At 43.5% G+C, this 21,106-nt stretch overlaps 2 protein-coding genes across 5 annotated transcripts in view; one reads left to right on the top strand and one right to left on the bottom strand.

Annotated features, from left to right (window-relative positions):
* Positions 1 to 14,653, bottom strand: part of ARMC6 (armadillo repeat containing 6) — a 25,014-nt gene extending 10,361 nt beyond the window's left edge. The window contains exons 1-3 of one of the 2 annotated variants that reach the window (XM_036752424.1): positions 14,535 to 14,653; positions 12,164 to 12,321; positions 4,341 to 4,423 (exon numbers count right to left, since the gene is read on the bottom strand). In XM_036752424.1, coding sequence (XP_036608319.1) covers positions 4,341 to 4,423; positions 12,164 to 12,281 — 201 coding nt within the window. In that variant the 5' untranslated portion in view covers positions 12,282 to 12,321; positions 14,535 to 14,653. Of the gene's footprint in view, positions 1 to 4,340; positions 4,424 to 12,163; positions 12,322 to 14,246; positions 14,388 to 14,534 lie in introns of those variants that run through there. The other variant, XM_036752433.1, reaches the window with a different exon arrangement.
* The window catches only part of SUGP2 (SURP and G-patch domain containing 2), a 26,545-nt gene continuing 19,856 nt past the window's right edge, over positions 14,418 to 21,106 (top strand). The window contains exons 1-3 of one of the 3 annotated variants that reach the window (XM_036752413.1): positions 14,418 to 14,572; positions 16,310 to 16,442; positions 18,779 to 20,440. In XM_036752413.1, coding sequence (XP_036608308.1) covers positions 16,319 to 16,442; positions 18,779 to 20,440 — 1,786 coding nt within the window. In that variant the 5' untranslated portion in view covers positions 14,418 to 14,572; positions 16,310 to 16,318. Of the gene's footprint in view, positions 14,573 to 14,616; positions 14,907 to 16,309; positions 16,443 to 18,778; positions 20,441 to 21,106 lie in introns of those variants that run through there. The other 2 variants (XM_036752404.1, XM_036752408.1) reach the window with 2 other exon arrangements.

Here is a 21,106-nt window from a genome sequence, read left to right as displayed (position 1 = left end):
CAAGCTTTCAAATTCCCATATTTGCAAAAACTTATGACTTGATCTGTATCCCTGAGGTCATTTTTGTGCCTTTAAAAAGTACAGGATCAGGTCAGAGCCAAGATAGCGGAGAGAAGGCAGGGACTCAACTGACTTCTCCTCTAAACTCCTGCAAAGACCTTTAAATAATGCCCTAAAACAAATCCTGGAATGACAGAACCCACAAAAGCATGGGATGAAACAATTTTCCAGGCCAAGACAACTTAAGTTCGGCAGGAAAGATCTGTCACAGTGGGGTGAGAGCATAGTCCAGTGCAGGCCGCGCTGGCACAGACCAAGCCTCTTGGGAGTGAATGAATCAGCAGCTTTGGTAGCTGCTTCTAGAACTCTCAGCCCATAGATGATAAAGGGATCAAACAACTGGTCAGAAGAAAATTACAGGGGTCTCCTTGCTGGCACTGGGGGCAGGACTCTTTTGCTTTGCCCATATCCAGATCCAGGTTGCAATCCTGGGTGGCAGTCCCAGGGTGAGGAGGAGCACTAGCACATCAGAGCTTGTGGCCACAGTGGTCTGGGGTCCCTCCTCAGAGTTCAAGGGCAGAAAAGAGTGCTTGTGGTCACTCACAGGCCAGAGTACAGACCGAGGGAGGAGTAAACACCTCTTCTTAGATCATACCATCTTGGAAAAACTGTAAACTTACAGGTCCCTAGAAGTGTCTCTAAAAACTGCTGTACAGAACCCCTGAAGCTTGGGACAGTGCACCCTCCACACTGGAAGCAGAGCTGCAGCTTAGTAATGAGTTAAAAATCAAGAAATAGGCTGGGAAAATGAGCAAACAGAAAAAAATTCTGGCACATTTACTAGCTGTGTGACCTTGGGCAAGTTACTATGGTGACAAGTAAGACCAAAACATATACTTAGTAGAAGACAGCAATGTCAAAATTCCTATATACAAAGTCTCCAAGAAAAATATGAATTGGTCTCAAGGCATGGAAGAGCTCAAAATGGATTTTAAAAATCAAGTAAGAGAGGTGGAGGAAATATTGGGGAGAGAAACGAGAGTGATGCAAGAAAATCATGAAAAATCAGTCAACAGCTTGGTAAAGGAGGCACAAAAATACTGAAGAAAATAACACCTTAAAAAACAGAATACACCAAATGGTACAAAAATTCAGTGAGGAGAAGAATGCCTTGAAAAGCAGAATTGGCCAAATGGAAAAACAGACATAAAAATTCACTGTAGAAAAGAACTCATTTAAAAGTAGAATTGGCCAAATGGAAAAGGAGGCACAAAAGCTCACTGAAGAAAAGAATTCCTTAAAAATTAGAACTGAGCAAATGGAAACAAATGACTTTATGAGACAACAAGAAACAATAAAACAAAACCAAAAGAATGAAAAAATAGAAGACAATGTGAAATGTCTTATTAGAAAAACAATTGACCTGGAAAACAGATCCAGGAGAGGTAATTTAAAAATTCTTGAACTTCCTGGAAGCCATGATCAAAAAAAGAGCCTAGAAATCATCTTCCAAGAAATTATCAAGGAAAACTGCCCTTATATCCTAGAACCACAAGGAAAAATAGAAATTGAACGAATCTGATCACCTCCTGAAAGAGATCCCTAAATGAAAATTCCTAGGAATATCAGAGCCAAATTCCAGAGCTTTCAGGTCATGGAGAAAATACTGCAAGCAGCTAGAAAGAAATAATTCTTTTTTGGGGGGGGTGGGGGTGGGGAAGCAGGGCAATTGAGGTTAAGTGATGTGCCCAAGGTCACACTGCTAGTAAACGTGTTAAGTGTCTGAGGCCAAATTTGAACTCAGGTTCTCCTGACTCCAGGGCCGGTGCTCTACTCACTGCGTCACCTAGCTGCCCCTTAGAAAGAAATAATTCAAGGATTGTGGAGCCACAGTCAGGATAACACAGTACTTAGTAGCTTCTACATTAAAGGATTGGAAGGCTTTGAATATGATATCATGAAGGCCATAGGAGCAAGGATTACAACCAAGAATCACCTACCATCAAAACTGACTATTATCCTTCAGGGGAAAACATGGACATTCAATGAAATAGAGGACTTTCAAGCACTCCTGATTAAAAAAACCAGAGCTGAATAGAAAATGACTTCCAAATACAAAACTCAAAAGAAGCATAAAATGGTAAACAGGAAAGGGAAATCATAAAGTTAATCTGTCTACATTCCTACATGGGAAGATGATACTTGTAACTCATAAGAACTTTCTCATTGTGAGAGCTGTTAGAAGGAGTCTATATAGATAGAAGGCACAGAGGGTGAGACAGGAATGCACTGGAAGAAAGGGCCAGGGAGAGGTAGAATAGGGTAAATTATCTCACCCAAAAGAGACAAAAAAAGAGCTATTACAGTAGATGGGAACATGGGGGAGGTGGCAGGGAATGCTTGAACCTTACTCCCATTGGAAATGGCTCAAGGCAGGAATAGCATACATACTCAACTAGGTACAGAAATATATCTTACCCTACATTGTAGGATACAGGAAAGTAGAAGGGGAAGGGGATAACAGAAGGTGGGGGGTTGCTCATAGAAGGAAGGGTGGGTTGGGGGAGGCAATAATCAGAAGCAAAGCATTTTTTAAGGAGGGACAGGATAAAAAGAGAGAGAGAACTGAATAGAAAGGAGGAAATAGGATGGAGGGAAACAGTTAGCAATCATAACCAAGAAAAAATTTTTAAAACAAGTTTCTTTGATAAAGCCCTCATCTCTCAAATATATAGAGATATGAGCTGAATTTATAAAAATAAAAACTATTCCCCAATTGACAAATTATCAAAAAATATGAAGTTGGTTTTCAGGTGAAGTAATCAAAGCTATCTATAGCCATATGAAAAAATGCTCTAAATCACTATTGATTGGAGAAATGCAAGTTAAGACAATACTGAGGTACTACCTCACACCTACCAGACTGGTTAATAGGATAGAAAAGGAGAATAATAAATGTTAGAGGGGATGTGGAAAAATGAGACATTCATGCACTGTTGGTGAAGTTGTGAACCAATTCAACCATTATGTAGAGCGATTTGGAACTATGTCCAAATATTTATAGCAGCTCTTTTCTGGCGGCAGAGAATTGGAGATTGAAGGGATGCCCATCAATTGGGGAATGGCTGAACAATTTGTGGTAGATGACTGTGATGGAATACTATAAGAAGTGATTAACTAGATGCTCTCCGAAAAACCTGGAGAGACTTATATGAACTGATGCAATGTGAAATGAGTAGAATCAAGAGAACATTGTACTGGACACGGTAACAGCAATATTGTAAGATGATCAACTGTGAATTAGCAATTCTAAGCAATACAATGATCCAAAACAACTCTGAAGGACTTATGAAAAATGCTATCCATTCCAGAAAAAGGACTGATGGAATCTGAATACAGATCGAAGTATACTTTATTTAACTTTATTTTTCTTGGGTTTTAATTTTGGGCTATATTTTCTCTTACGATGTGACTAATATGGAAATATGTTTTGCATGATCACACATATCAAATTGCTTGCTTTCTCAGTGAGGGGGGTAGGAAGGGAGGGAGAGAATTTGGAATTCAGTTTTAAAAATGAATGTTGAAAATTGTCTTTACATGTAATTAGGGGAAAATAAAATATTAAATAAAAAAATTGTTTGAGCCTAAAAAAAGTACAGGATCAGGGGAATAGCTAAATAAACTGTGCTGTGTGAATACAACAAAATATTACTACACTAACTAATGCCAAATATGAGGAATTAAGAGAAATGCAGAAGATTTATATGAATTAATAAAGGAAGCAGAACCAGGAAAATGACAGTGCACAGTGGCTACAATGTCAATGGAAGGTACAATAAAACGTACCTGAGTATCATGAAGTGAAAAAGACCAAACTTGGTCCCAGAGAAGAGCTGAGAAAATGTACTTCCCTCCCTCCATGCAGAGTTGGGGAATATGGCTGTGGAATACTGCATATGCTGTCATATATTGTCAATATGTTGAGTTTGCTGAACTGTTTTTTTTTTTCCTTTTGTTACAAGGGAAGGTTTGCTGGACAGAGAAATGGGGGATATATTCAGAAACTAATATGATGCAAATCTAAAAGGCATTCATTAAAAAAAAAAATAGGAGCCAGACTTGTCCTTTGGCTGTGTCCTGACGAGGCCAGCTCCTGTGAATTCTCAGTTCTGGTCTTCTTGGAAAGCACTGTGCACATCACAACCCAAGGATTTAATACCCAAACTACTCAGCAGCATCCTAGGCTGGACACCAAGGAAAGTCTATTGATACTATCATGGGCTGCTAAAAGCTGGCGATGATATTATCATTTCCTGCAACCATCCGTTGGCTCCTACCTGCAAAATTTCATGTTTTGGCCCTTGGTCACCACAAGCAGATGCTTTGGGTCTCGTTTTTACAATGTTGGTCAGATCAACCCCTACAGAAGAGAGAAGGAGAAACACATAGGAGAAAGAAATGAGCTGTATGTGCTTCCAATTCAATCCTAACACTCATTAAATGTCTCCTTATCCAGGCATGGGGAGAAAGACCTTAGATAAGGTCTCTGTCCTCATGGGCCTCCAAGTCTAGTCAGGGAAACAGATCACAAAAATAATCACAACACACCATATTAAGTGACAAGTACATCAAAAGGACACAGAAAAAAAAAATTAAAAGAAGGGTGCAGAGTTTCAAGGAGATGGAAGTCATCACTTACTGAGGCAGGTATGGACTATTAGGGAAGGCTTTCTGGAGGACCAGGCACTTGACACGGCATTCAAAAATTGAGTAGAAATTCACCAAGAGAAGAGTGAGGGCATTCCAGGAACAGGTCAGTAGTGAGCCAGACAACAAGTATTTATTAAGCACTTACAATGTGCCAGGCACTAGGCTAAGTACTAGGGATACAAAGAAAGGCAAAAATAGTCCCTACCTCCAAGGAGCTCTCAATCCAATGGGGTGACAACGTGAAAATAACCACGTATGTATAAGATACATTCAAAGGAGATAGAAGATAAGAAGGGAGGGGAAGGCACTAGCAGTTGGGGGAAGTGAAATGGTTTCTTGCAGAAGGTGGACTTCCTGTTTAGTCTTGAAGGAAGCAAAGTAAGTTAAGATGGGACAGAGCACTCCAGGTGTGGAGAACAACTAGTCCAAAGGCCCTCAGACTGGAGATGGAGGGTTATGATCTAGGAACTACAAATGCCTAGAGGAAAGTAAAGTGTGAGATGCCTGGAATGCTAGGAAGGGGCCAGGACAGGCAGTTTTAAATACTAAACAGAGAACTTAAGGTCTATGACTCTGGAGGTAATAGTGAGCCACTAAACTTCCCTGAGCAGCAGAGTAACAGTCACCTTGTGCACTGGTAACTAAGGTGGGATTTTCTTACTGTTTCAGAACGATAAATTAATTAAGTCTCTTTGATGGAGTGGTGCTAAACCCCAGGCCCATACCCTTTTACTACTAGGTGCAAAGCCCCAGGATGGTTAGCAAACTAGTTCCTAGTTTGAGAGAGGAAGGAAGCTCCCAGGGCCCTAAGGGGAGTTGCTAAGATCAGAGCCAATAGTAGGAGCCCAAGTTCTGGTCCCTCAGATGACATCTGATGATGTCCAACGACTGTATAAAAAGAGAGAACAGAGCTATTTGCTTGGAACTCTTACTCTTAGAGGAGTGTTGATGTGGAGACTCTGGGCAGCTGTCGTTAAGAGCCCTCCAGCTTGTGACTCCAGATGCTGATGCTTTCTTGGTAACTATCAATTGCATTTGGTCTGTTTATAATATATGTTTGTAATTTGTTTGTATTTGCTCTGAAGTTCAAGGTACTGGCTTTTTCCCCCAAACTAAGTGAACGATATATGTATATGTTGGATTAAAGTAAGATTGTTAACCCCTTAACGTTACTTTCCTTAGTAAAGCAAAGAACTGTGCTGGCAGCATTCTTGTTGTTGGGCTTGTGTTGTCTTTCACCCCCACAACAGCTGCTAGCCGAATTGTTGCGACACCTTGCCAACCACGTAGAAGATGGACTGAAGTAGAGAGACTTGAAGCAGGCTAAAGCAACAGTCTGGTAAGAGGTGACGAGCACCTGCACCAGCGTGGTGGCAGGGTGAGTGGAAACAAGGGTATGTATGTGAGAAATGTATGGATTGGGTATGTAGGGTGAGAGAGAAGAGGCAAGGAGGACCCCTTGAGAGCCCGAGTGACTTGGGAGGTCGGTGGTGCCCTTGAGAGTACAGGAAAGTTTGGAAGAGGGGAGAGTTCTGGGAGAAAGATAATGAGTTCTCTTTTGGACATGCTGAGCATGAGCTGCCTATGGAACGTCGGTGAAACATAGGACATCTGCAAACACTTTGAGATGTCCAAGAGGCAACTGAAGACTTGTGACTAGAACTCAGGAGACAGACAATCGGTGGATATACAGATCTGGGGATCGACTGCATAGAGATGATTGTTGAACTCTTAGGAGCTGATGAGATAATCACTTGAGACAATAAAGATCAAAGAGAAAAGAGTGGCCAGGAAAAAGCCTTGGGGGACTCCCAAGAGTAGTGGGCATGACACAGATGAAGAACCAGTAAAGGAGATGGAGAAGTAGTAGTCAGACAGCAGACCCAGGAAAGAGGATTATCATGAAATCCTAGAGAAGAGAGCATCCAGAAGAAGGTGGTCAAAAATGTCAGATGGTGCAGCAAGCTCAAGGAGGACCAAGACTGAGAAGAGGCCATCTGATTATCGCTAACATTGGAGGGAGCAGTTTCAGTCCAATGATGAGGTCAGAAATCAGACTGCAGAGAGTTTAAAAGTGTGAGAGGAGGAAGCAGAGATACCACGTGTAGGGGACTTTCTCCAAGAGTTTGAAGAGTGAAGGAGAGGAGAAAGCTAGAAAACAGGATGGAATGGATCCAACGCACACATAGAGATGCTAGCCTCGCTAAGAAGGGCCACCTCTTAAGGTAAGAGGTCTCAATGATAAATGATAAGGAGGGGAGAAATAGGAGCTCTTGGTGAATAGTCTCAAGGTTTTCACTGATAGATGAAGCAAGGACCTCAGCTGATAGGATGGGTGGGGGAAGAACTGTGGGAGGCTTGAGGGAAAAGGTTTAGAATAGCTGCTGCAGAGGGTGGGGCTGGGAGTCAATTAGGAAGTGACAGGATGTTCCCTGTGCATCAGTGAAAGCTCCACTGAAATGAAAGATTAAGATGACACACTTGTAGGGGGCTGAGTCAGCAGTTTCCAGCTCCCATAGGGCAGATGTGTGTGAAAAAAGGAGATGGAGGGTGGGTGCTGTCCAGGGAAGGGGCTTGGCAACAGGACAAGGATTTTTTGAGGGTAGAGATGAGTTGATTCATGAAGAGGTCAAGACGGAGAAGAGAGGAGAGTGTATCCAGAAGAGGGGTGATGGCATAGGAAAGGAGTGAGGGGCCAAGGGACTAGAGACCACTGTTAGGACAAAGAACAGGGTTAGAGGCTGTAAGGCACAGGGAAAAATAGACTGAAAGATGATGATCAGATAAAATAATTCAAAATTTGTGAACAAGACAGTGGCAGGTCTGAATCAAATGCCTCTTCCCACTGTACCACAATGCCTTATAGCATTGTGTTTAAGCCAGGGAAGATATCTGAGTAAAGGAATGGTATAACCAGATTTATCCAAAAGAAAAATAATGTACCAAGTGACATGAAGGATGGATTGAAGGGTGGAGAAAGTGGATGTAGGAAATCTTACTAAGAGGCTACTGCAATAGTCTTAGGCCAATGGTGTCAAACTCAAAATACATACGGAACCCAGCATACTTAGAAAATCACAAATTAACATTACCCATGACGTACTGTATTTTTATTTATTTTATTAAACATTTCCCAACTATATTTTAATCTGGTTCAGTGGGAGTGAGTTTAATATCTCTGTTCTAGGTAGTTGTTACAAAGAGCTCGTACTATCTTCAAAAAAATCAAATTAAGGGACAAGAGAGGAATATATTGAGAAAGGAGAGATAGAATGGCGTAAATTATCTCGCATAAAAGTGGCAAGAAAAAGCAGTTCGTTGGAAGAGAAGAGGGGGCAGGTGAGGGGGAATGAGTGAATCTTGCTCTATAGGATTTGACCTGAGGAGGGAATAACTTACACACTCAATTGGGTAACTTACCCCACAGGAAAGAAGGAGGAAGGGGATTAAAAAGGGGGGATGATAGAAGGGAGGGCAGATGGGGGAGGAGGCAATCAAAAGCAAACTCTTTCGAAAAGGGACAGGGTCAAGGGAAAAAAATGAATAAAGGGGGATGGGATAGGAAGGAGCAAAATATAGTTAGTCTTTCACAATATGAGTATTGTGGAAGGGTTTTACATAACGATACGCATGTGGCCTATGTTGAATTGCTTGCCTTCTTAGGGAGGGTGGGTGGGGAGGGAAGAGGGGAGAGTATTTGGAACTCAAAGTTTTAAAAACAGATGTTCAAAATCAAAAAAAAAAGTTTTTGCATGCAAGTAGGAAATAAGATATATAGGCAATGGGGCACAGAAATCCATCTTGCCCTACAAGAAAGTAAGGGAAAAGGGGATGGGGGGCAGCGGGGTGACAGAAGGGAGGGCTGACTGGGGAACGAGGCAAACAGAATATATGCCATCTTGGAGTGGGGGGGAGGGTAGAAATGGGGAGAAAATTTGTAATTCAAACTCCTGTGAAAATCAATGCTGAAAACTAAAAATATTAAATAAAAGTATAATAAAGCCTAAAAAAACCCAAAGAGCTTGTACTAGAGGGTTGGCCAGGTCTTGAGTGTCTTGGTGTAGTCGGTTTGCCGAATTCATGTTTCCAAACTCAAGATGGGCAGATAGAGAGTTTTCCTTCTCCTCAAACCCAGATGGTCCTCTTTGGGCACAAAAGACCTAATAAGACAATGTATATAAATTATCTCAAGAATATGAACTATTATGATTATGATTCTGTAGCAAAGGCTCCCTTTTGGAATGCAGAAGGTGCCCCAGGAGAAGGAAGGTTCTGTCTGCTGAAATGAAGGGGAAACCCAAGTGAAGTCAGGCAATGATGGCCTAGTAAGAACAGCCCTAGACGGAGTGACTGAAGCCTTGGGAGCAAGGGTGAGAGCCTATCTCAGGTGCTTTTTTTTTTTTTGGTCAATTGGCTTTAGTATTTTTTGTTGTCTCATGTAGTCACTGGCTTTTATTTGGTCTGTTCTGATTTTCAAAGTTTGTTGCTTGGGTAAGCTTTTGTACCTCTTGTGATAAACTGTTAATTTCTCTTCTAATTCTTTCTCCCATAGTTTTCATTACTTTTCTAATTTTTTTTCCTCAAGTACTCTCATTTCATTTATAAAAACATTTTAATTTTTTTGTTTTTTAAATTCTTGCTTCATCTCTTCTAGGAATTCTAGTTGAATCTGTGCTTGAGCTATGTTTTATTTTGAGGCCTTGGTTGCAGATTTTTGTAGTCATTCTCTTCTGGGTTTGTGTCTTGAATATCCTTGTCACAATAATAGCTTTTTAGGGGGAGATTCTTTTTTATTTGCTTGTTCTTCCAGCCTAATTCTTGACTTTAGACTTGATGCTAGCTACCCCAAGCTCTGTGGGCCACTCACTTTCCCTTTTAGTGCCTGTTTTCTTGTCTATGAAAGAATGAGGTTGAACAATATGACTTCCAAGGCCCCTTATGGGTCTTCCAGTCTGCGATTCTGTGCCACTGGTCCTTCCCACTGCCACTTCCAGACACTCCTTCTTTTGCCATCATCATTCACAAGACCTAGCTTCACACTTCCTGAAGAAAAAAGAAACAATTCACTAATGAGCCTCCCCTCCTTGACAATTCCTCTGTTCTTCTATCCTTTACCCCAGGCTCTGATGAAGAAGCGATGCTTTTCCTCACCAAGGCCAATCCCTGTACATGTATCTCACCTCTAGCAGTCACCTCCACGGCCACCCTCTCCTCCATCCTTAATCTCTTCATCTCCTAGTGTAACCAGAATGGCCTTTGTTTTCTTCGAGTGACTCAATTTATCTCAGTGAGCTTTACTAGGTCCTAAGCTCCAGGCCCAAACCCCATTAGGTGTTAACGTAATCCATGTGGATGTGAACCTCCCAGGGCCCTAAGGGGAGGGGCCAACTCAAGAACCAATCACCAGAGCCTGAGCTCTGGTGACTCAGATGGTGTTTGATGTCTGAAGCCCTATAAGAAGGGAGGACAGAGCCATTTGTGCGGGGCTCTGGAGATGGTGTTGATGAGGAGACTTCGGGCAGCTGTAGCTAAGGAGCCCTCCAGCTTGTAAACCCGGATGTTGAAACTTTATTGAACTCTGGTAACTATGTGTTGGGATTGAATCAGACAAAGTCTGTTGATGTTTGTAATTTGTTTGCATTTTGTTTTGAAGTTCAGGGTGTTGGTTTTTTTTTTCCCCTGAACTAACTGAATAATATTTGAATGCTGAATTAAAAGTAAGCTTGTCAACCCCTTCACCTTGCTTTCCTTAATTAAGCAGATCAAAAGAACCTGTGCTGTTGGCAGCTTTCTGGGTGCTGGCTGTGGGTGAATCTTATATCCCCACAGAAGCTGCTACCCGGATTGTTGAAACACCTAGTTCTTTGTTGTTTACAAATATTTCCAAGTCTCTCCTATCCTATTCACTAGACCCTACCATCCCCTCAGGCAACCCCCTAGAAAAAGTTACATAGGTTCACCGACTCTACTTCCTTTCTTCCCACTTCTCAGCTCTTTGAATCTGGTTTCTGAACTCATCACTCAAACAAAACTGTTCTGCCAGTAATCTCTTCAAGGCTCTCTTTTCAGTTCTCATTCTTCCCAGTCCAACTAGAAGGTAAGACTGCTGATGATTATGTCGTCCTGAATCCTCTTTACCCTTGGAGTTTTCATGATACTCGAATTTTTTTCTTGGTTTTTCTCCTACCGATGTGACCACTTCTCACTCTTACTTGCTGGTCCATCATTCATATTACACACTCTGTCTGCAAGAGCTCCCCAAGGCTGTGTTGCCTTCTTTCCCTCTCCACGTCTTATTTGGTACTTCATCAACAACCAATGACTTAAATTATCATCTCTATGCACCAACATCCAAGTTCTCTACATTCATCCCAAGTCTCTCTAATGAGCCCCAGATGTGCACGTGCTCATTAGACATTTCTAAACAGAACTCAGTACCCAAGCTGCCTCTTCCACCACAGCTTCCCTATTTGGTTGAGAGGACCACAATCCTTTCAGTCACTCAGGTTTATAGCTTTGAGATCTTCCACTCCTTGCTCCCCTCCCCTTTTGAACCTGATCAGCTGTTGCATCATTTTCAGCCTCCAAAGCATCTCTCCCCTTCTCTGTGCTCCAACAGCCAGTGCCCTAGACGAAGCCCTCAGCGAATGCATCCTCCTGACAGTAGCCAGAATGATTTTCTTAAAGTGCAGACCTGACCATGTCACTGCCCTGCTCCATAAATTCCCTTGTCTCCATATTGCCTCTAAGATTCCCTAGAAACGCTTCCGTTGAGCTTGTCTTTCTGCAGTCTCTAGTCCAGCCAAGCTGGTCTTCTTGCTCTTCCCCTCCCAAACCATTCCATCTTCCATTTCCTGTCTGCAGGCTCTGGTAAGGGCTGGTTTCCCTATCTGGAATGCTCTCCTTCCTCCCCCGGCCAAGCAGAGACCCTCATTTCCTTCAAAGTTCAACTAGCACCTTCAGCATGGGGCTTTTTCTAACCTTCTCTCCATACTAGGTGCCAGTGCCCTTCCTTTGAAATTACCTCATATTCAATTTATGTGTCCATTTAGTTTTACATGTTATCTCTCCTGATGGAACAGAAGCCCCTCCAGGGACAGCAGAGACTGCTTTCATTTTGTCTTTGTGTACCCAGTGCCTGCCCAGCACATACTAGGTATTTAACAGACGTGTGCTGACAACTGACAAGTTAAATCCTGTATGTGAACCTAAGCAAGGGATGAATCATCCGGAGGCTTGAGTTCTTTGTGCCTTTGAAGATAAACTGATATACTGAAAGGCAACCCCTGCACCAGGGACAAAAGACGGTCTGCCTCCCACCACCCAAGGTTCATGGATCCTCATGATACCAGCTGCACTCACTGTATCAAGGAGGCCAGCTGAACCTGGGGTGGGCATCCACAGCAGGCTGGTCTAGAGTCAGCCAGCCACAAGAACCACAGGACAGTACCTTGAGATTCAAACTGCTGGATGGCTTCTTTCACAGCTTCCTCAGGGTCCATGTCAAACTCCGTAATGTTTTCTTGTACCACATCATCAAAGGTCTCCTGGCTGATGCGTTTGGCCATGTTGACTTCACACAGGCTTCTGTGATTCCAGTCCCCAAAGCTAAAAATTCAATACAAATCATTGGATGACTGATTAAAGCTGTAAGGCAACATGTAGTAATGGAAGAGGTAGGCTTCTTTGGGCTACCAGGTCTCAGTGATTTGTATTAAAGTCACCTTGAACATAACCCAACTGCCACCATTCACAGAGAGAACTCCACAACACATTATCCAACATGCCCAGGAAGGCTGGGATCTACCTGATGCTTGAGTCCATTCTGTACATAACAAAAAACAACTATCACTAACTACCTGTGTGCCTGGCACATAAGGGCTTATGGACTTGTGTGACCCAGGGCAGAGTCACTTAAATGACAAGAGGACTTCTAAGGTCCCTTCCTGTTCTAAAGACAGGATCCTATGATCTTATACACTTTCAAGTTTTAATCTGTATTGGCGATTAAGTTTTTTACTATTTTAGAATGCTAAATTGTCTTTGATTGAGCCTTACTAGGTGCTAAACCCCAGGCCCAAACCCCTATCTACTAGGTGCTAAGCCGATGTGAGTATGAAGCCCCCAGGGCCCTAAGGGGAGTTGCTAAGACCAGAGCCAATAGTAGGAGCCTAAGTTCTGGTCGCTCAGATGACCTAGAAGGCCACAGGTTCCCCACCCCTGAACTAGATTTTGTTTTCATTGACATAGAGAACTCTCGGTGAAGAAACAAACTCCTCCCATGCAGATCTGTAGCTGCTCTACAGCCTTACCTGACATAGAGGGCCAGAGGGAAAACATCACCCCTTTGACAGATGAGAAAACTAAGGCATAGAGAAATTATATGGCTTGCCCATGGTCATGCAGCTAGTAAGAAATCTGAAATGGGATTTTGTACCCAGGTGTCCCAAACTCTAAGTCTGCGCACTGCCTATTCTGTTCTATAACTATGGAGAACTCACTTTTTTCTCAGCCTTAGCCCATTTCACCAAGTTGCTCTAAGGATCAAATGAAGTCACTTCTATGCATGATACAAATGTGAGGCCATGTTGTCTTTACATTTCCTACAGTGTCTAGCAAGGGCCTAGGCATACAGTCCTAAGAATAGCTTCAGTTTATACAGTTCAAATGCCACCACCTTCCTTATGCTCTCCCAGCAGGAAGCGTTCCCCCTCCCCTGTGCTCACAGCACTCTGTGTGACTGTTCCATATTCACAGAACTTAGAGTCGGTAAGGACCCCGGAGATCATCCTGTCACACTCTAATTGGGATTCTATTTCTTTGGGCAGCCTCTCTTCCGAAAGTCGGGGAAAATGTCTCGATGGTCTCTCTCTCCATCTCCTCTTTCCACAGAGCAGGTACCTTTGCCACACATTTTTCCTGTGAGATTCCTTCCAGTCTCTAGATCTAAGATCCTTGACTGCGAGGCTCAAGTCCTTTCCGAAATAGACAAATAAATCTATTACATTAAAATAACGTGTGAATCTACTCTTTGCCCTTTTACGCACCACATAAATGATAAGAGGATATAAACTATGGGCGGGGAGAGAACAAGCATTCATTAAGGGGCCTCCTATGTGCCGGGCACTGTGCTAAGCATTTTACAAACAGTACCTCCCTTCTCCAGGCCTCCGTTTCCCCATTTATAAAACGAGGCAGAGGTTCAAATCTTGGCCCTGACTTGCTAGCAACCCGGCCTTCGACGAGTCACTAAGTGTCTGTCTCCTCATCTGGAAGAATGAGGGGAAGGTAACGAACAAGATTTCTGAAAATCTGTGACGCCACGTGGGGCTCGGTGACCTCTCAGGTCTGACGCTCTTTCTCTACAACGGTCTCTTGCACTCGAGCTACTCCACTGGTCCCCATTTCCTCGACGGATAAACTGAGTCTGGGGACGAGCTGAACAGGTTTTCCCTCCCGGGATCGGCTCGTGCGTGGCTCAATTCTGGTCCTGACCCCAAGCCGGCTTCTCGCTACCCCACCCCACCCCTCACCTCCGAGGCGACGGGTCCCGCCTCACCAGCTCGCTCCCACGGACAAGGCTACCCACGCCCGGAGCACGGCGGGCACGGTCGGCCGGCCGGCGGTCACCTCTGACTCTTGGTGGCCACCGTAGCAGCCGGGATGGGCCGCGCAGACGCACTAAGCCCTCTTTGCCCCCTCCCAAACAGGCGGAGCTTTTGGGGGGGGTGGGAGTGGGAGGAAGGGACGGCGACGCAAGAAAAGGACTAGGGAGTGGACGAGCTTCAGCTACATAGCCGCCCCACCGCACGGCCTCTCACCCCTTGTTTTCAGCGCAGCAGAGGAAAGATTCGTCTTGGTGAGCTTTCGTAGAGAATGGATTCCCGGACGAACGGCCCGGGATGCGCGGCGCATGCGCGACGAGACGAGGCGGCGCTGGAGTCCGGGAAGGGTTGGGAAGACCGTTAGCTAATTTGCATGCTCCCGCCTCGCCTGAGTCACCTGGGTATCTAGGGGAGCGGTTTCCGGCGCATGCGCATTTCAGCGCCTAAAGGACTTGAGGGCTGGGGGTAGCCCAGTGTCTGGAGCCACCGAAAGCCGCTGGACCCCCGGGGCCTGTGACTGTGCCGCGCGGTGGTGGTTCCACTCAAGGTCTGGCCTGGCCCAGCGAGCCGGCCGCTCTTTGCATCCTAGTGAGGGCTGGTAAAGGGCCTTGGTGGGAGGAGGAGCAGGGCTGGGGGCGGGGGCGGGGGGGGGGAGCTGTTTTTAAGGGGACGGGAGTGGGGGTGGGGGCTCGTTGGGAAAAGCCAGGGTCCGGAGCAGAAAGGAGCCAGGCCTGGGCCAGAGAGGAGTCCAAGAAGGCCGAGGCCCTTCCCCTCCCTCCCAGCATCTTAGGGAGATGTGAACCCCACGCTCCCCTCCCTCTCCTCTGGCAGTGGCACCTTGAGCCCTGGGGCTTCCTTCCCTTCAGGGTCCCCAGGCCTAGGAACCTAGGCCTCCGGGGTTCATCTTCCAGTCCATTGATCTTGGCTTCAGGCCCCGGTAATCTGGTATCATTTGCTTTTTGTCCCTCCCTCCTGCGCTTTACCCTAGCCCAGCAGCCTGCCCAGGGCCTTTAATAGAAGAGATCCTTAATACATTTAGATTTCAAGGACCCTTTTTTCATCAGTGTAGATGCTTCTTCCATTTAGGCAATTCCCCGCCCCCCTAACTCAGTAGGCAGTGCTTGATAGTAGCTGTAGAACAGAAAATGCATTACCCTGTGGCCAGCCTAGTCATGAGCATCCTGCAGACCTCCTCGCCAAGCTAGTCTTTGGGTGACAAGCTATGGCTGACATGTAGTGGACGCCATTTCAGCTCAGTAGGACATGGGCACAGCATTTGAAAATTCAGGATAACTCTAGAGCTGTGATGAGACATTGGGCTACAGGTGGATGCCACCTACCATACTCTTCAAGGCCTCACCTGAAAAAAAAAGTCTTTTCAAAGGTGAGACCAAATAGTTTTGGCTCTGCTTTGTAAGGGTTTCAACAAACATTTTTAAGTACCAGCTGTATACCTCAAGTGATATACAGAGATGAAAATGCTGACCTCAAGAAGCTTCCAACATATTATTAAGGACATGACACCTTAAAAAAAACCAAACAGACAAGTAATATAATACAAGGTAAAATGTGAAAAAGTCAAAGCTGAAATCTAGATTAGTATTCTAAGAACATTTGAAGGAGAAGGTCATTTCTAACTAGGAAAATAAGTAGAGGCTTTATGGAAGAGGTGGTGGATGGACTTTACTTTGAAGAAACAAAAGGATTCTAACAGGTTAAGGTAAGGGAGCAGGTTCCAGAAGTGGGCAAGTTTGCACAGAGGCAGAAGACTGGGGAAAACTCAACAGGTTTTCCATTTTGTCATTTCCAGTGTGTTTTGCAAAGAGGAGTAATGGCTTTAAGTGTCGGTTTTCTCGTGTTTAAATGTATGCCAGGTCAATACCTGATATGAGGTACAAGTGGTATTAATAAGTGTGAAGCTTCTGAAGCATTCGAGTTAAAAGCACTATAGAATATAGGACCTTTTGTGTTAACATGTCTCTTTCTTTTAGCTGGGCTGAATGATGGCATCTAGGCGAGTCACAAGGGAAACTTTTGATGCTGTAATACAAGAAAAGGTTAAGAGATACCGCATGGACCACAGTGATGCTATAGAAGACATTCTCCATCAGTTTAAGTCACAAGGTAAACGAAAAGAAGCTTTGGGGGATGGGAGGACCATGAGTTCTCAAATGATAGCACACATTTCAGTAGTGCTTGTCAGGTTACAAAATACTTCACTGTAAGCTTGTGAGGTGATTAGTGCCTGTATTGTCATCCCAGTTTGCATATGGACAAACCCGAGACTTAGTAATTAAGTGACCATGTCATAAAGCTAGAAGCGAGACCTAGACTTCAGTTCTGGGCCTTCTCATTCCAAATTCACCAGTATTTTCTACCATACCATGCTACCTTTCACTTGGAGGAAAGCAGGTTTGTTAGCTTTAGGTTATAAGACATTCACATTGAAATGTTTAGTCACAAATCATTAATAACAATATGAAAGATTGCTGTAAATCACCAGCAATAAAAGAAATCGAAACAACTGAAATTTCACCCCATACCTAGAAAACTGGAAAAGGTGATAAAAGATGAGAATCATCACTACTAGAGGGGTTATGAAAAGACAAGCACACTAATACATTGTTGGTAGAGCTTGACACCCATCACTCAGCAAGCATTTGTTAACTGCCTGTTATGTGCCATTGTGCTAGCTGCTGGGGAGACAAAGGTAAAAATGAAACCAATCCTGTCCTCAAAAAATTTATGTTCTTTTGAGGGAGAAAGTACATAAACATATACAAAGTAAATCTTTGGTGGACTATCAACAGCCGAGGAGATCACAAAAGCACACGTAAAAGGGTTCACTGAACAGTTTTGAAGGAAACATGGGATTCTAAGAGGGAAGGTGACATGAGAGTCCATTTCCGACATGAGGAATAGCCAGCCTAAAGCAATGAAGACAGGAGATGGAAGAGTGTGTTTGAAGACTAGCAAGAAGGCCAACTTGGCTGGACCATAGGGTTCCCCTTAATTGGGGAATGGCTAAAAAAAACTGTAGTATATGAATGTAATGGAAAAATACTGCATCATGATAAATAAGATTGCAGAGAAGCATAGGAAAACATACAAACTAGCGCAAGGCTAAATAAATAGAACCTACTGTATAAACAGTGACTACAACAGTGTAGTGGAAAAAACAATAAAACAAAAACAAAACTAGACAAGGTTGGCCCGGAAGAAGAGAGAAGAAAATTCATTTCCCTCTCTTTTTTGTAGAGGTGGGGGTAGGCAGGAGGAAACTTCCTGTAAAATATTTTGTCTACTGTCAGATTTGGTTGATGTATTGGTTAGTTTGTCAGAACTGTCTCTCCCACTCCCTTTTTTTTTTAATTCTCAGTTACAAGGGATGTCTCTCTGAGTAGAGGAAGGGAAAGAGATATTGGGAAGTAAAGGTAATATAAAAACACAAACTAGAAATAAAATTTTATTTTTTAAGCCAGCTCTGAAGTTTCATCCAACAAACTGGCAAAGATGATGAAAGATAACGTTGGAGAGGCAGGGTAAAACAAGCACCTTAATACCCTGTTGGTGGAGCTATGAATTGGTCCAACCATTGAAGGGAGCACTTTGGAATTATGCTAAAAAAGTGACTTAAAATGATCATACCCTTTGATCCACGAGTCAGATTGCTAGGTATATACTTCAGTGGCAAAAACAGAAAGCTACATATACCCAAATACGTATAGCAGCACTTTTTGTCACAGCAAAGACTGGAAGCAGCAGAATCCCGTCTATTGGGAATGGCTAAAGAAATTAAAGTACATGTAGAATTTAAAGAAACATGGGAAGGCTTATGTATACTAATGCAGAGTGAAGTAAGCAGAAGCAGGAAACCATATTTACAACAATTAAAACTATAAATGGAAAGAACACAAGAACCACCAAAATTGAAAGTTCTTTAAGTATAATGACCAAGTCTGGCCCTAAAGAAGAGATGAAAAAATGCACCTCCCTCCTTTCTTTGCAGAGAGGGAAACTATGAGTGTGGAACACTGAATATGTCAGATTTAGTTGGTATGTTGGTTAGTTTTATTGAAGCTATCCCCCTCCCCCTCCTCTCTCTTTTTTTTTCCTTTTTTACTAGGGGATGAATCCCTGTTAAGGAAATGGGGTGTGATATATTTGGAAATGAAGGTGCAAAAACAAAAGATAACAAATGTTAAAACTTTTTTAAGAAAAGAAATGTTTAGCAACATTTAGCAACATGTCTCTGCCCAGGGTTTATAATAATAGTTTAACTCTACACCTAGAGACCTATTCGATGATTACACATTGTTAAACAAATTAGAAACAGATGTGAAACAAACAGACATTCTGTTCCAGTATGGACAATAAAATCCAGAGTAGTTAGGGAAAAAAAAAACTATTCCTTGAACCTAACATATCTTTACTGTTTCCTTTTCAATGGTTCATTTCAGGTCATTCAAGGTCAATCCCAAGATTAAGAGCAGACAGATATGAAGACAGCTTTCATGATGATGGAAGATACTCTCATGATCCGGTACATTCTCGTGACACTTGGAGAGAAGACCTGAGGGACGATGTATTTCCTGGACCTTCATTTAGATCCAACAGTCCTCCCATGAGTGAAGAAAACTATTATCAGGAAGATTTTAGCCGAGATCAGGACTTTTCTCATGCAGACTCTATGGACAGGGACTTCAGCCGGGTTATCTCCAGAGACCAGGACTTTGGCCACAGGGACTTTAGTCATTTTGGTTCTCAGGATCCAGAGTTTAGCCACTCAGAGTCTTGGGAGCATGACTTTGGCCACCAAAGTTCCCATGAACCTTCTTGGTCTCATGAGAGTGACTTTGGTCCTGAGATTTTGGGTGACTTTCGATCACCTGGTCTTATGGAGGAAGAGTATGTGGACATAGACAGTCAGGAATATGACTTGGACTTTTCAGGCGAGGCAGATTATGAATTCCAGCAGCCGGTGCCTAGGGGCAGGGGCAGGGTACACAGCAGGGGCCGTGGTGGCCGGGGTGCTGTTGGCACTGCTGACCGGGGTGGCATTCTTCAGAGTAAGCGGGTGACCAGAGGTGCACTTAAAACCAAAGTCATTAAAGGGGATGTCAGGAAAATTCCCACCCTAAGAAAAGTGAACACTAAAAAACTTCCCCCTATGGTTCCCTATCGAATTATTCCAAAAACTCGAGGTACAAATCGAATAAGAAAAACTATTCCGAGGCCCGATCTGAGTCCTGGGGTCACCCAAAGGACCGAAAATGTCCAGCGTCCTGTGCGAAAGACTCCTTTGCGCCCCAATCAGAAGACAAGTCGGCTATCTAGAGGAGAAGTCAGTTTTGACCTAGTAGACAATTCAGACATTTTTTCAACATTTGGGATAGAGATAATCAAATGGGCTGGATTTCATAAGATAAAGAATGACATGGAATTTTCACAGCTGTTTGCAGCTCTCTTTGAGTTAGAAACTGAAACCTGTGCGAAGATGCTGGCCTCCTTCAAATGTTCTCTGAAACCAGAACACAGAGACTTCTGCTTCTTTACCATAAAGTGTCTGAAGCACTCTGCTTTGAAAACCCCCAAAGTTGACAATGAGTTCTTGAACATGCTCTTAGACAAAGGTGCTGTGAAAACCAAGAATTGTTTCTTTGAAATAATAAAACCATTTGACAAGTACATGATGAGGCTCCAGGACCGCCTTCTAAAAAGTGTTACTCCCCTCCTCATGGCTTGCAATGCCTATGAGCTAAGTGTTAAGATGAAAGGGTTTAGTAACCCTGTAGAAATGGCAGGTGCCTTGGAGACAACCAATTCCCTCTGTCGTAAATCTTTGGCACTTTTGGGCCAAACATTTTCCCTAGCTTCCACATTCCGACAAGAAAAAATATTAGAAGCTATCGGCCTCCAAGAAGTAGCTCCAGTTCCAGCAGCTTTCCCTAATTTTGATGATTCCACTTTGTTTGGAAGAGAGTATATAGAGCATCTAAAAGCCTGGCTGGAGAAGAGTGGCCATCCCATCCAAATGAAGAAGGCGGACACTGGGTCCTCAGGAGAGGCGGCAGGTGTTGCTTCTCCAAATTCAAACATGATAGACGAGGCTCTCAATGGAGGTAAGTGAAGAGGCAAACAGGTTTGCTTATATGTTAATCTTTTCATTTTTAAAAAATGTCTGTTTCCTATTTAGGAGATAAAAACATTGCTTAGGTATTTTTTAGCCTTATGTAAAACAAATCAAGATTGAATGTACAGCGATCAGTGTTAATAATTCCCATTTCTGCAGTAGTTTAAGGATTTACAAGACTTCACAACAGCCTTGTGTGGTAGGTTGTGCAAGTATTATCATCCATTTCCATTTTACAGATGAGGAAACTGAGGCTTGGGGGGAGGAGAGTATGTTGCTTAAGGTTAAACAGCTGTTGGGTGGCAGCCTAGGTCTTCTGATCACAAATCCTGGGCTCTTTATACCTCTTTATTGAAAACCCACTGGCCCTTCAGGGATACCACAATAATATCAGGGCTGCCGCCGGTAGAGCCCCTATCCCTTACTCTCTGTAGCCTTATCAAGACTGGCAAAATTGTAAAATCTCAAACACACAATGTTTCGCTGTTCCAAAAGGCCATATTTATGTATGTACAGTGATTCCACTGATGTAGCCCTCCAGATGGAGAGCTAGAAAGGATCTGAGTGATAATCTAGCCCAACGACCACATTTTGCAGGTGGGGAAGCCATGTCCCTGAGACTCAAATGACATTACTTTGCCCAGGGTCACACAGG

This window comes from Trichosurus vulpecula, chromosome 1 (assembly GCF_011100635.1).
Source record: "Trichosurus vulpecula isolate mTriVul1 chromosome 1, mTriVul1.pri, whole genome shotgun sequence".
Taxonomy (NCBI): Eukaryota; Metazoa; Chordata; class Mammalia; order Diprotodontia; family Phalangeridae; genus Trichosurus; species Trichosurus vulpecula.
This window is presented reverse-complemented; position numbering and strand designations above follow the sequence as displayed.